The 13,889-nt window shown below is 39.0% G+C and overlaps 2 protein-coding genes across 2 annotated transcripts in view; both read right to left on the minus strand.

Annotated features, from left to right (window-relative positions):
* The window catches only part of cubn (cubilin (intrinsic factor-cobalamin receptor)), a 34,072-nt gene extending 30,029 nt beyond the window's left edge, over positions 1 to 4,043 (minus strand). The window contains exons 1-9 of the mRNA XM_072678795.1: positions 3,925 to 4,043; positions 3,443 to 3,572; positions 2,705 to 2,833; positions 2,468 to 2,569; positions 2,261 to 2,364; positions 2,046 to 2,172; positions 1,596 to 1,764; positions 963 to 1,094; positions 107 to 202 (exon numbers count right to left, since the gene is read on the minus strand). Coding sequence (XP_072534896.1) covers positions 107 to 202; positions 963 to 1,094; positions 1,596 to 1,764; positions 2,046 to 2,172; positions 2,261 to 2,364; positions 2,468 to 2,569; positions 2,705 to 2,833; positions 3,443 to 3,572; positions 3,925 to 4,043 — 1,108 coding nt within the window. The remainder of the gene's footprint in view (positions 1 to 106; positions 203 to 962; positions 1,095 to 1,595; positions 1,765 to 2,045; positions 2,173 to 2,260; positions 2,365 to 2,467; positions 2,570 to 2,704; positions 2,834 to 3,442; positions 3,573 to 3,924) is intronic.
* Positions 4,044 to 4,504: 461 nt separating this feature from the next.
* On the minus strand, positions 4,505 to 13,864 carry trdmt1 (tRNA aspartic acid methyltransferase 1). Its single transcript, XM_072679692.1, has 10 exons — positions 13,770 to 13,864; positions 12,943 to 13,052; positions 11,287 to 11,363; positions 11,109 to 11,180; positions 9,685 to 9,750; positions 9,312 to 9,381; positions 8,641 to 8,724; positions 5,630 to 5,952; positions 5,172 to 5,359; positions 4,505 to 4,760 (listed from the first exon to the last, which is right to left on the minus strand). The coding sequence occupies exons 1-10, from the start codon at positions 13,831 to 13,833 to the stop codon at positions 4,660 to 4,662; spliced, it is 1,155 nt and encodes a 384-aa protein (XP_072535793.1). The 5' UTR covers positions 13,834 to 13,864; the 3' UTR covers positions 4,505 to 4,659.
* Between the last annotated feature and the right edge of the window lie 25 nt (positions 13,865 to 13,889).

The following is a 13,889-nucleotide window of genomic DNA, read 5'->3' on the forward strand; positions in this document are numbered from 1 at the left end:
GGCTTTATTTTAACCTTACTGCCACTAGTCATGAGCTACTGTGAAGAATAACTACAGTAAAAGTGTGCAAGGTGTTTGTGTGTGTGTGTGTGTGTATTTATGACACCTGAAACAGAAGCACAAGTGGCCAGGGGATAACATCCTCCATTGTTGGTTGAACAAATGTCAGATTGTGTGCAAGTTACCCCATCTCCCTCATATCCTACGCAGAGAGCATTTGAGTTAGTGGCATATATTTGATATAACTACATGCCTTCAAACCATACATAAATAGTATACAATAAACACTATGAATATAGTTATAAAGTTGCTTTGGAAAGACACACTATATGGCCAAACGTATTGGGACACCTGCACATTCATTGAGGCTGCTGAAATCAAAGGTATTAAAAAGAAATTTCTCCTACGTTTGTTGGATTAACCGTCTCTGCTGTCCATTAGGGGTTTCTACTAGGATATGTAGCTTTGCTGTGGGGATTTGGTTGCATTTAGTGACAAGAGCATTAACGAGGTCAGGATGTTGGACGATCACCACCCCACCTCATCTCCAACTCCCTAACTCATCCCAAAAGTATTTGATGGAGCACCATCATTCCAGAGAACACTGTTTCACTGCTCCACAGCTCAACGCTGGGAGGCTTTATACCCCTCTAGGCCATACTGGAATTAGGCATGGTGCCAATAAGTTCAGGCTTATATGCTGCAGAGAGTCCTATTCTATTGACAATACTTCTCTACAGGGACTAGACAAGCTGTGTGTGCGCATTTGCACATATCTGTCAATAATGGGTATAACCTAAAGTAGCTAAATGCATCCATTAGAAAGGGTGTCCACAAACATTTGGACATACAGTGTAAGACGAAATAACAATAAGAAAACAGTAACAAAAGAAATAAGCACAGTACATTGGTTTAAAAATGTATAATCTTGGATGATGGTGCATTGTTGTTCTAAATGATACCTGGAGGACACTGGCCACAGTGGAAGGAGCCCATGGTGTTGAGGCAAGGCACCAAGGGGGAGGTAGAACAGCCCCCGTTGTTTGTGTCACACTCATTCACGTCCTGACAGCTGTATCCGTTACCCTGCCAGCCTGAAAGTGTGCAATAAACAGGATGCCACAGGAATTAGACTGTAGAAGAGGCGATAAACCAGTAACTAATGCCTAAAATCAAACGTTCAACAGAACATTGGCTGAAATTCTTTATATCACATTAATGTTTGCCCCACTATCTCCTCACAAACCATTTCTCCAGGCAATGCTTTTGCTGAACGTTTTCGAATATTGCTCTTACGTAACATAAACTGGGTACATTTGCCAAATGTAGTCAGTTTCTGAACTTGTAGTCAAGTACTGCATAGATACCCCCAACACCAGGGCAGGATTACAAATATTTCTTATAAATTATTTCTTATTTTTCTAATATAATATATTTATCTAATATAAAAAGAATGCAGATTATTATTACAAATACTATGAGAATACTGAAATACAAGGGACACATTAGGACAAACACTCCTCCCTTACAATAGATCAAAACTGATTTGACATCAGCACTCATTCAAAGAAAAAATGACAAAGCCCAACTTTTACCTGCTGGACAGGCCCCACAGAAGTAAGAGCCGAGTGTGTTAAAGCACTCTACAATAGGGTTAGTGGAGCAAGGCTTGTTGGGAAGGCTGCACTCATCCACATCTGCTGTGCAAGCAGAGCTGTCAGGAGGAGACATCCATCCAGCATCACAGATGCAATTATATTTGGGCTGTGGAGAAACAATACAAATTGAAAAGAAACACATAAACAGCTGTGCTTTTCAAGATGTCTCAGAATGGGGGAAACTGGTTTAGACACAGGTCACAAAGCTGAAGTCATGGGTGGAAATGAAAATTTCCCAAATGGTTTCTCTGCTTACTCTGCTCTTAAGAACAGTAACCATACTGCAGCACAAGGGTATGTGTTTGTAAAGCAAAAATGAGCCAAACTTCACCCTAATGCAGTATTAAATTGTAGTCATTCAAAACCCATTTATATCACTGGAATTACCTCATTAGGTGTGACTCTGTCAGAATCAATGCACACGCCATGAACACACAGATCCTGACTACCCCCTGCACAGTCATCATATCGAGAGGTGCAGTGTGGTCCATACCACTCTGGAGGACAGGTGCAACTGGACAGAGGAAAATCAGAAAGTCAGATTTCTTCAAAGACAGTTTTTTCAGTAGTGGAAGTGTTCACTGGAATCAGAGGTGCATTACGTGTAAGATCCAGGAGTGTTGACACATGTAGCTCCATTCTGGCAGCCCTGCGTGGTTCCAGCATAGATCTGACACTCATTCACATCCACAGCACAGGTAGGGCCCTGACATGACCCAAAAAAAAAAAAAAAAGAATCGTCTCTCAACTTATATCTAAGACACAATGAGTATGATGTCCTGTGTGGGATTCAGTTAAATCCAGCATACCTGCCAGTTATCAGGGCAGAGACAGTGAAAAGAATCCAGTAGGTTCAGACAAGTCCCTGCGTTCTGGCACGGGTTGCTACTACATGTTTTCCGCTGGATAGTCTGAAAATGCAGAAAAACAAGGAATTCTAAAGAATGTAATTATATAATAATATATGTGTGTGTGTTAAAAAAAGATAATATGAAGGGGAATACAAGTAAAAGAAGAGAAAACAGGCCTGTAAATGATACCGTTACCTGTTCTATTGTGTCAACTTTTGATTCAAGTGTGGTCACCCTTGTTTTCAGCTGATTCAGCTGATTTGTGACCTCTTCAGATGTGCCACTGTTCTTTATTGTTTCAATGTCAGCTTTATTAGTTTTGATCTGAAATAAAGGTAAAGAAAATACAGAAATGTTCTTCATATAGAATTTTTTTTTACAGCCACCACCGAGCTTGGAAAGCAACTCAAATGCAAATTAGTAAGTGTGTACAGTTGGTTTAGGCAATTCGACTTGGATAGAAATGGTAGAAATGGACTGTAGGTATCAGATTTGAAACTTTCAAATCATACATGTGTGTTTGTACAAGTAAAAGATGACCCAATTCAATTTGTAGAAAACACAACATTTCTTTCCATTTTTGCAATGTTTGTCATTTCCGGACAGAAAACAGAAATTAGTCTTGAACCTCTTAATATTGCATGTAAATTGAATATAATTTAATTTAAACAGTGGTGCAAAGTGAAAGTAATTGGTGTCCTAATAAAGTTGTAGCAGTTAAAGAATAGTTAAGTCCTGGTTTTTAAAAAGAGCCATTTTTTTGGTGTCATTTTGATTCAGTCTCTTTAGGACACTTATTTGGTCTCATTCGCGACTTGACAACCGTCCTAAATGTTTCCCCCACAGTGTCAATTCTAGTTGCCAGGGCTAGTGTCCATACTCTCTAATAATCTTTTCAGTTTCATGACGGACATCAGCAAACAATAAACTTACCTGGTTTATTTGCTGAGTGAGGTCTTCTCCCCCAACTTTTACTTTTCCTGTCCCTGAAGTCTGAAAATCGATGTCTTTATTGTTTCCAGCAGAAAAAATAAGGTGACCATTCTCTGAGATCATACGAGGCCTGCAGGTCATCATAAGAGACTTAAATAAGGTTGAAGATTTCCGTAATCTTCAATTTTTTATTCCCTCACTGTGTATTTTCTCAGTTCAGTACAACGCATCATTGATTTTAGTTTTACACAAATAGAACTAAAGATAATTACTGGTGACAAAACAATTTGTGCCACATAAGACAAAATAACATCATTACATATATTAATAGCATACATTTTTTGTTGGTAAAAGTTGTAAAGAAAAGTAGCTAACAACATTTTTCTTTACACATTATCTAAAGTATTCAATAATTTATTGGTTGGTCCAAAAGAGATCCAAGTACAACTACCACCAATCTAATGTAACACATCTCTACTTACTGGGCACTGCTGATGTCTCTCTTGCTACGGCTGTGGGCCTGATTGCCCTGGTCACACTGCAGTCCACTGAAGAAGAGGAGGGCCAGCAACGGCCAGGACAGTGGAAATGTCCGAGCCATGCTGAGAGAGTTTGTGTCAGGACGCTATTCAGACACAACACTGCAGGTAAACCTCAAGAATGGCCTAATGGTCTACACGCACAAAAGTGCACTTTGCCCTTAATAAGACCTCTGAGACCATCACACTCACCAATAAACTGGCCAAAACCATTCAAGGAAGACTGACAGGGTTCAAGAAAGCTTTTAACACAACTGTATTGCAGTTTATTCATTTTACTGTGTGATTACCAAGTGCGGTCATATGATACTTATAGATCAGTAACCAGAGTTATAGCCCTGAACTGCATTTGCATTAGGTCTGGACTAACCTCCCTTAGTAAGACCCAACACTGAAGCTCTACAGTATATAATATTTATTATTCAACTGGTTCAATTCCCATTTAAAAAGTGTTTTTTTTAACTGATTTTTTTGTATTCTGGTCACGTTTTAATATTTTACATAAACAACTGTAAAATATAGATCAAAGAAACATCATTTTATTTGACAATTTACAATTTCATTTGATTCATATAATACAAAACAAAACAGAATGTCCATCATATTTTGCTTCAGCAAGTCCCAGTGCAAGTTGCAGTGGCCTTTCACCTCTCACCTTACGAACTGCAGCAACGCATGTCACAACACCAGAAGACTGATGAGTTTGGCAACTACATGAACATTAAGACTGTTTCCAAGAACACGATACTGTTGCTTTATGGAGATATTTGGTGGAAAAGCTGAAAGTAAAACAAAGCAGAAAGTAAGTAAGAACTGTAATACATAAATCAGTTACAATTGCCTCATTAATATAAGAAGTACATATACATTTAAAGACACATTCTAACTAATACTTCCTAATTAATTCCACACATTACAGTGAATTAAATAATGTGAACTTTAAAAGAGCCATTCCAACTTCACCTTTCTAGGTACCACATAATAACTGACCCTTCGGCACTCTTCAGGTGGGCAATATTGTGAATATTTAGTGAATGCATGTGAAGAATGTTTAACACGGTTGATACCCTGCTAGTTTATGCTTTGTATGCTTTGAAAAGCAAGCAGAGTGTATTTAAAAAGTCTGATGAACAAAGTCTAATCATTCAAGCACATTTTCACTTTTGAACAAAAAAAGATGGCTTGCTTACTGAAGTGTGGGGGGAAGCCCATAAGGTTGGCTATCTCTCTGGGTGTGAAGTATCTGAGCTTCAGTCGGGATAGCTGCTTCAGCTTCTCCTCTTCAGACAGCACTTCTAGTGACTTAAAGACACTCTCCAGTTCTACATCTGAGCAGGATTGCAGAACAGACCCAGTTCCCTCCACATAATGACCATATCTGAAGGAGGAACAAAATCATCATTCAATTACAGTGACCACAGATGCAGGCAAATAAATAATACTGTAAAAAAATCCTTTAACCTTTTGAACCCTAGGTTTATTAGTTTGTTATTAATAAAACACCAATTGTTTGATAGCAGTTTAGTATATTCCCAAATGGTTCTATTTATAGGGTCTTTGAAACATGCAGTTATGAGAGTGAAGGACTGTCGTGTGGGCAAATGTACAGGATTTATGAGTTAAAAATTATTCATTTCTGATGCCTCACCCTTTGGTGAAGCAGACCGATCTCCTGCAAGTTGGGTTGACAATGTCCATGAGCATGGCGTATCTAAGCAGGGTTTTTCTGGGCAGCAGATAGTGGTCCATGCCGGTTCCTTGTCCTTCCTCTTCCAGGAAATCCTGTAGTCTCCTCACTGTCTCCTCACTGTTTTGGCTTCTCTTTCTCTCCAAGTCCTGAGCTGTCTCAAGCTTATAGATGATATCCTTGTTATCCCTCATGTTACTACTCAGGGTAGTACAGTGACTGTCTGAAACTGTGGACTTGCCTGTGAGGTCACTGGAAGCTGTTTTTGGAAAGCCATCTAGAATCTGTGAAGAGTGGTACAGGGATTAAAGGGTAAAATATTAAATGAATTATTTAGTTCTGACTTATGTAGCTAAAACATAGGAAAGTCTATAGTCCTGTTCAGACTGGATTCGTTTATTAGGGGGACAACTGTAATAAAAGGTTTACACATGCCCTCAGTGATAAAACTCCGGATCTGCATTCAAATAGCAATAAAATCAGCACAGGATGAGCGGGTTTAGTACTCAGAAGTGTGCATCAGATTTTCACATGATTACACTCACATTTTCAGTACACACAACAGTTTTATCTAAATGGCTAAAGATCCTTTTTCAGCTTTGGAAGAAGCAACAGTTATAACAACATTTTTTCCTGATTCGAAGAGTTTTATAAGATCTACCAACATCTGCCTGGAAAAATCACAGATACAGTGGGGGAAAAAAGTATTTAGTCAGTCACCAATTGTGCAAGTTCTCCTACTTAAAAAGATGAGAGAGGCCTGTAATTGACATCATATGTAGACCTCAACTATGAGATACAAAATGAGAAAAAAAAATTCATAAAATCAAATTGTCTGATTTTTAAAGAATTTATTTGCAAATAATGGTGGAAAATATTGACCAAAAGTATTTGGTCAATAACAAAAGTTCATCTAAATACTTTGTTATATACCCTTTGTTGGCAATGACAGAGGTCAAACGTTTTCTGTAAGTCTTCACAAGGTTGGCACACACCGTTGCTGGTATGTTGGCCCATTCCTTCATGCAGATCGCCTCTAAAGCAGTGTGTTTTGGGGCTGTCGGCGGGCAACACGGACTTGCAACTCCCTCCAAAGGTTTTCTATGGGGTTGAGATCTGGAGACTGGATAGGCCACTCCAGGACCTTGAAATGCTTCTTACGAAGCCACTCCTTTGTTGCCCTGGCAGTGTGCTTGGGATCATTGTCATGCTGAAAGACCCAGCCACGTTTCATCTTAAATGCCCTTGCTGATGGAAGGAGGTTTGCACTCAAAATCTCACAATACATGGCCCCATTCATTCTTTCATATACACAGACCAGTCGTCCTAGTCCCTTTGCAGAGAAACCACCCCCATGCTTCACAGTTCGTATGGGGTTCTTTGGATGCAACTCAGCATTCACTCTCCTCCAAACACAACGAGTTGTGTTTGTACCAAACAATTCTACTTTGGTTCATCTGACCATAAGACATTCTCCCAATGCTCTTCCGGAACATCCAAATGCTCTCTAGCAAACTTCAGACGCGCCCGAATATGTACTGGCTTAAGCAGGGGAACACGTCTGGCACTGCAAGATCTGAGTTCCTGGCGGCGTAGTGGGTTACTGACGGTAGCCTTTGTAACGTTGGTCCCAGCTTTCTGCAGGTCATTCACTAGGTCCCCCCGTGTGGTTCTGGGATTTTTGCTCACCGTTCTTGTGATCATTTTGACCCCACGGGCTGAGATCTTGCGTGGAGCCCCTGATCGAGGAACATTAGCAGTGGTCTTGTAGGTCTTCCATTTTCTGATTATTGCTCCCACAGTAGATTTCTTCACACCAAGCTGCTTGCCTATTGCAGATTCAGTCTTCCCAGCTTGGTGCAGGTCTACAATTTTGTTTCTGGTGTCCTTCGACAGCTCTTTGGTCTTCACCATAGTGGAGTTTGGAGTGTGACTGTTTGAGGTTGTGGGCAGGTGTCTTTTATACTGTTGACGAGTTCAAATAGGTGCCATTAATACAGGTAATGAATGGAGGACAGAGAAGCCTCTTAAAGAAGTTACAGGTCTGTGACAGCCAGAAATCTTGCTTGTTTGTTATTGACCAAATACTTATTTTCCACCATTATTTGCAAATAAATTCTTTAAAAATCAGACAATGTGATTTTCAGAATTTTTTTTCTCATTTTGTCTCTCATTGTTGAGGTCTACCCATGATGTCAATTACAGGTCTCTCATCTTTTAAGTGGGAGAATTTGCACAATTGGTGACTGACTAAATACTTTTTTCCCCACTGTATGTGAATCCAGACATGACTGAAAAAATCAGAACACCACGGGTAATTTTCCTCTAAGGACTAGGGAGAAAAACATAGACCTGGCAATTCTGGCCAAAACAAAACTACAATTACTATGAAAGTGAGATTTACCCCAGGACTTACCCTCTCACACATTAAATGTAGTCTGAATTTGTACACATTTATGTGTTTTCCCAGGTAGATGTCATCTCCACTGTTGCATGCTGTATGCAGTCTTTGAGCATATGTATCTAAAATAGGAGATTTGACACTTTCTAAATTACAAAATGAAAACTTTCTCAAACGAAAACTTTCCGAATCACAAAATGAAAAATACATTTTTGATGGAAATTTGCTTTTCCATAAACTGAAATGAGAACCAGTGCCTCTTCAACTTTTTGGTCGCAACTGTTGCCAATGTGATCTTGTGACAACAAGCCATTTAACTGTTGTCTTGTGGTAAAAAAATGTTGCCGTCCAAATGTGAGGGTTTTATCACAGGAAACATGCAACATAAAATTTACAGACGTTCCCCTGACAAACTAATCCAATGCGAATATGGCTGTATACTTCTACTATATTAGTCTAAGCATGTTTTTGCCAATCTACTATGGGTATAGGGAAATAAAATGTGTAAAATGTTTATAAAAATTATATATACAAATGATAAATACAATGCTTAGAGTAATATTGGATTTACCTCTAACGTTGTCTGAAATGATAATGAACCCAGGGGTGCCTTGGCAATAAGGAAATAACGCAGTCTTGAGTTTGGTATTCCTATCTGTGAAAAAATAATAATAACATTTTAAATAATAAAAATGAATTAAGGTCTTTTAAGGTGCATGTATTTGTCACTGTACTATGTACAGCGAAATGTGTCCTCCGCATTTAACCCATCTGTGGTAGTGAACACACACACACACACACTAGCGAACTAGGGGCAGTGAGTACACACGCACACACCCAGAGCGGTGGGCGGCCAACTCCAGTGCCCGGGGAGCAGAGAGTGTAAAGGGCCTTGCCGAGCTTGCCGAGCCGGGGGAATCGAACCCACAACCCTGTTATCGATAGCCGGGCGCTCTAACTGCTGAGTCACCACTGCCCCTGCTTAATTAAAATTAAAGCCTAATGAGTTTGAAGCAAAGAACTGTCGCTTACTAGTAAAAAAAAAAGAAAATTGATATTTTTAGTGGTTGTAAATCACTAGAACTGTGGTTCATTTCCTCATGGTTTGTGAAATTACTAATTAGTTTAAATACCTCTGATAATCTGGTCTTTAACATTTACCAGTTAGAAACTTCAGTTATCACACTGTACCAAAGCATCAATCATTTAGATGAAGCATGAATGGAAAAAAAAAAAGCTTACACATGTAGGTGAGATCATTAATTCCTGAAAACTGTATCCACATTCCTTCAAAGTCTTGATCAAAGCATCTCTAGGGAAGAAAAAGAAAAGGTCAGATTAAACTGTAAATCTGCACAGTCCGACTCTGTTTACTTTGGATGTAGCGCAAGTCCATCCCCTGTTAATCATGTCTTTTATACAATTGTGTTAAACATGCTTAAACCTGGTCCACCATTACAGTTAAGAGTATTTCACTTAAAGCATGGGAACTTCTGTGCACACAGTGACAATGGTAGGGGGAAAGCAAACTGCTCAGTGCAGGACCTAATTGACACACAGCCATGTAACCATAGTAACCTCTACGGTAGAGGAATTGCCCCATCTCCCATGTTACCTTGCAGAAGATGTTTCAAAGCCTTTCACGTTCTCCAGCAGAATGAAGCGTGGCAGTTTGCTCAGCCTACAGGCACAGCAGAGGGGCCCATTGTTAGAAAAACAACTTTGTTTGATGCAGATCATAAATGAATACATTAGTTAGGCTAAAGCACTGTTAGAAAGGAGTGTGTTCTTAAAAGTTTCATTGTACATTAATGCATCATTTACAAAACAAAAAGGTCTACTAGGAAGTGTAGGAAGAGTAACTGAGAAGTTTGTTCATGTAATAATGAACTGAATATAGTTGACATAGTATGACAACAGTTTAAAGAAAATTGTCCCCTCTGAAGGTATTGGAATGGCAATGCATTTTGTGCATTACAGCTGGGTTTGAGATCAAAATATGAATATGAGATGATGGATCAAAATTCCAGCTTTTATTTCTTTTTATTTTCTATCTTGACTTAAGCAAAAATACTAGAACATGACTGACAGGTGTGTCTAGTGTTTGAAATCAATGATCCAGGTGTGCTTTGTTAGACTGACTTTTAATAGCTCTGAATTTCTGCTCGGTTTTAGCCCTGGGTCTCACCAGTGAGAACTGAATTTTTTGGTAAAACAGCCAAAGCAAGAATTCGGAACATCCCGAAAAAGAAATTAACCACTGGTATACTAATGAAAACCACTCAAGAGTCAGAAGGCCAGGCAAAAGAAAGGATGTGCTAATGATCCAAAACATGCAAGCTTGCCAGTCAGGCATACTGGAGGTAGTCTCATGTTTTGGGCTTGCATTACGGCTCTGGAACAAGCTCACTAATGAAATCAGAGGTCTACAGAAACATTGGCTCCCAATTGGAGTCCCAATTGCGTACTAAACACTACTACTATAAGGTATACTCTATACTAATCTTAGTAGTGGGGTTTAGCAGGTTAGTACACAGAATATTAACATACTAACTCATTTTGTACTAATAGGAAGTGATGAAGAGTTGCTTTGCCAGCATGGATCCCTGAAAGTTCTCCTTGCGCTCCGTTTCCATTTCGCACTGAACTGTGGGATAAGTTCCCATCATATCGACACTCAAAAACGGACTGGTTCAGAGTACATTCTGTGGACACAACAAAGGACCTCCTGGGGGGATAATGTGGAAGGTTTTAGACTGGTCAGGTCAGCATGAATTTCACCTCCTGAAGAGGAGATTAGAGCACCTTTAACCCACGCCTGGCATTAGGCATTGTTCATGTTCAGGTTCATGTTTATCTGCTGTAGAGAGTACTAATGCATTTGTGTAAGCAATTGGTGCAAATCAGCTGAATTAATTCATTCCAAATTCTGATCCATCTTTTCATTCATCTTCCAAACTGTAGAAGAAATGTCTTTTTGTTACAACACTTTTGGAGCAGACTGTACATGGAGGGAGATCAGATGGGATGATGTCAGACCTTGGCAGAAGTTCTAAAATGTAGAGAAAGCTTTTTGTTCTGGGGTCAGACACATCGCCCTGTAATCCAATCCTGCAGAAAACAAGCAGACAATCAACATACAAACAAACACCACTACATCCTTTATTTCTTATTGCATAGGTAAAACATAGAAAAGCTGCTACACAATTCTAATTACCTTGTAAAGGGTTGGCAAGGAGGGCTCATCAATATCATATCAAAATCCAGTTTATTGAAATCACTTAATGTCATTCCCTGGCAAAAACATGAGAGCATTACTTAATCAAATGGACAGAAGACATAATTCATATACATTGCACACAAATCAATTATTCTTTAATTAAGTTTAAAACATGTTGATTCATACTCTTTTGTTTATGCTTTTATGAAAGCAATAATCATAAGTAACATTTTCTTGGAATGTAAATAAACGTTAATGAACAAAATGCTTGGAGAAAATCTTGGATTTCTACTTATCTAATACAACCAAAGTTTTCCTACAACTGAAGAAAGAAAATGTATGTGTGCGCTGGGTAGAGTTTATTGCGTTTTACATGACAAGCAAGCCCTTACTGAAACACTGAAAATGAGAACAGCAGCTAGTGCATCATTACCCATGCTGACGGTGCACACAACCTTTAACCAACACTAAATCTAGCGAGTTACTCTTTCACGTAAAATATTCCTCTAATCACTAGTCATGGGATCAAGTGTGGATTGATCTGAATTACCCATTTAAACTGCAAAGTGTGAGGGAACACATTTCACTGAATCAGAGTGACAATACCCTTCATAGAAGTTACCTAATAATGTTCTATAGTTACTAAATAATCAAATACTATACAGTACTTTGAAATAGTTTGGATTATTAACTGGATAATAAGTCTGCAGTTTAAGAGGTTAAATACAGTAGATGTTGCAAGAGATAAGCTGTTTCATTACACAGTTTTCAAAGTGAAGCATAATTCAATAAAAGAAAAGGGCTTTTGTCAAGGTTTTGCCTGTTTATTCATTAAAAATTAGGTCTAGCTGGCTGCCAGTATGAGCAAGGGAGCACCTTTACTGACTATGAGCAGAGAATTATCAAGGCATTGTTTTAGGCATGCTCACTAAAGCTTTCAACAAGTTTTCAATAAACGATTTCAAAAACTATTTCACTACACAGAAATATTCAACATTATAATTTCTACAGTTTTTTAAACAGTAGAATAGATTTGCATATGATAGTTACTATAGACCTGCATTTATGCTGTATGTAAAAAGATCCCCTTTATAAAAGCAACAAACGTTTCATTGTCCTTAAATAATGACCCTCTCTTTAGTGTTTTCTTTGTATATTCTTACAGGCAGGCTGGAACATTCAAATCTCCTTCATAAACCAGGTACTGAGACTTTGATCCAAATAAAAACTTTTCATCCATCTTAGCGTCCACCAGTGAGACAGGTGTGACTGTTGCCTGCCCCCAGCGGTGACGAGGAGTAGCAGCAGAGCAGTGCCAAAACATCTTCCAAAGTCCACTCAAAGGTTCAAAATCAAAACTTTTTGACAGCAGCGTTATAAGAGTGTAGTTTTTTTTGTTGCTGTTGTTGTTGTGGCAGGGGACATGACTATTAAACATATGTGATTCACATACTAAATTCAAACTGAGAACCACCACTGATATCTGTCTAGTCAATCATGAATCTCAGATATAAATGTCATTTTTACTGAGGACTGTTTAAATTTGGTGTACTGCAAAGCACCAACAACACAGAAAGCATAATGTTGTACTATATTCAACATCTTCATTGATCGTTCCCAAAACAGAAGCCAGGCCGATTAGCTGCTACTCACTTCAATGGTCTTGGGTAGCAGCAGCGTGTTCGGGAAGTTGTGTTTATAGATTTCATTGGCTGTTGTGTTCACGTCCACCGCAGCCACCACTTCAGCAGGCACGGAGCTCTCTAAAGAAACAAAAGAAAAAGTAGTAATTAATTATTTTGTTATATTTAGTTATATCATTAACTCTCTCATGTGAAAAACAGATCAAACATATTCTAATACGAATGAGATCTTCATCCAAGTGAAATATGTCATCTGTGTCCATATACAGTATACATCCAAATGGGCAGACACCAGGTAAATCAAGAACATAGGCTAGGAGTTTCCTTTTTGCTACAGTAACAGCCTCTCCTGTTCTGAGATTTGATTGCATTCAATCACAAGAGCTCTGCTTCACTCCAGAGAGTACAGTTCCACTGCTCCATAACGGCACACCTCTCCAGCTGACACTTAGTATTAGGTGTAGTAACCTCAGCCTCATGCTTGACTGCTCTAAAGTGTCTGAAAATACTGGAAATAAGCTTCTATTGAGATTACACAACCCCCCTATTACAATCCCTGTGTCAGCAATGACTAAGGTATTGACAATAAGGCAAACTAATCATGTCAATCAAGTTCAAGAGAACAGTGACACCTTTGAGATCAGAGAGAGAGAGAGAGAGAGAGAGAGAGAGAGAGAGAGAGAGAGACAGGCAGGCAGACAGGCAGGCAGACAGGCAGCTAGTTATATAGCTAGATGCTATGTAACGTAACTAACTATAGCTAATTATTCTGTGAGCAGGTGAGCAGCAAGAAAAACTTCTCCGCATGTTAGAAAGTGCACTACAATGAAAGTCTACCTGTGAGGGCATAATGCATCCCTCCAATACCGCTGTAGAGCTCTAAAACACGCAGCTTCTCCATGTTTACAGCTCACTGTGCTACAGCATGCTAACGGTGCGACTCCCTCTGGAAACAAC

Source organism: Salminus brasiliensis, chromosome 5, assembly GCF_030463535.1.
Source record: "Salminus brasiliensis chromosome 5, fSalBra1.hap2, whole genome shotgun sequence".
In the NCBI taxonomy this organism is placed as follows: Eukaryota; Metazoa; Chordata; class Actinopteri; order Characiformes; family Bryconidae; genus Salminus; species Salminus brasiliensis.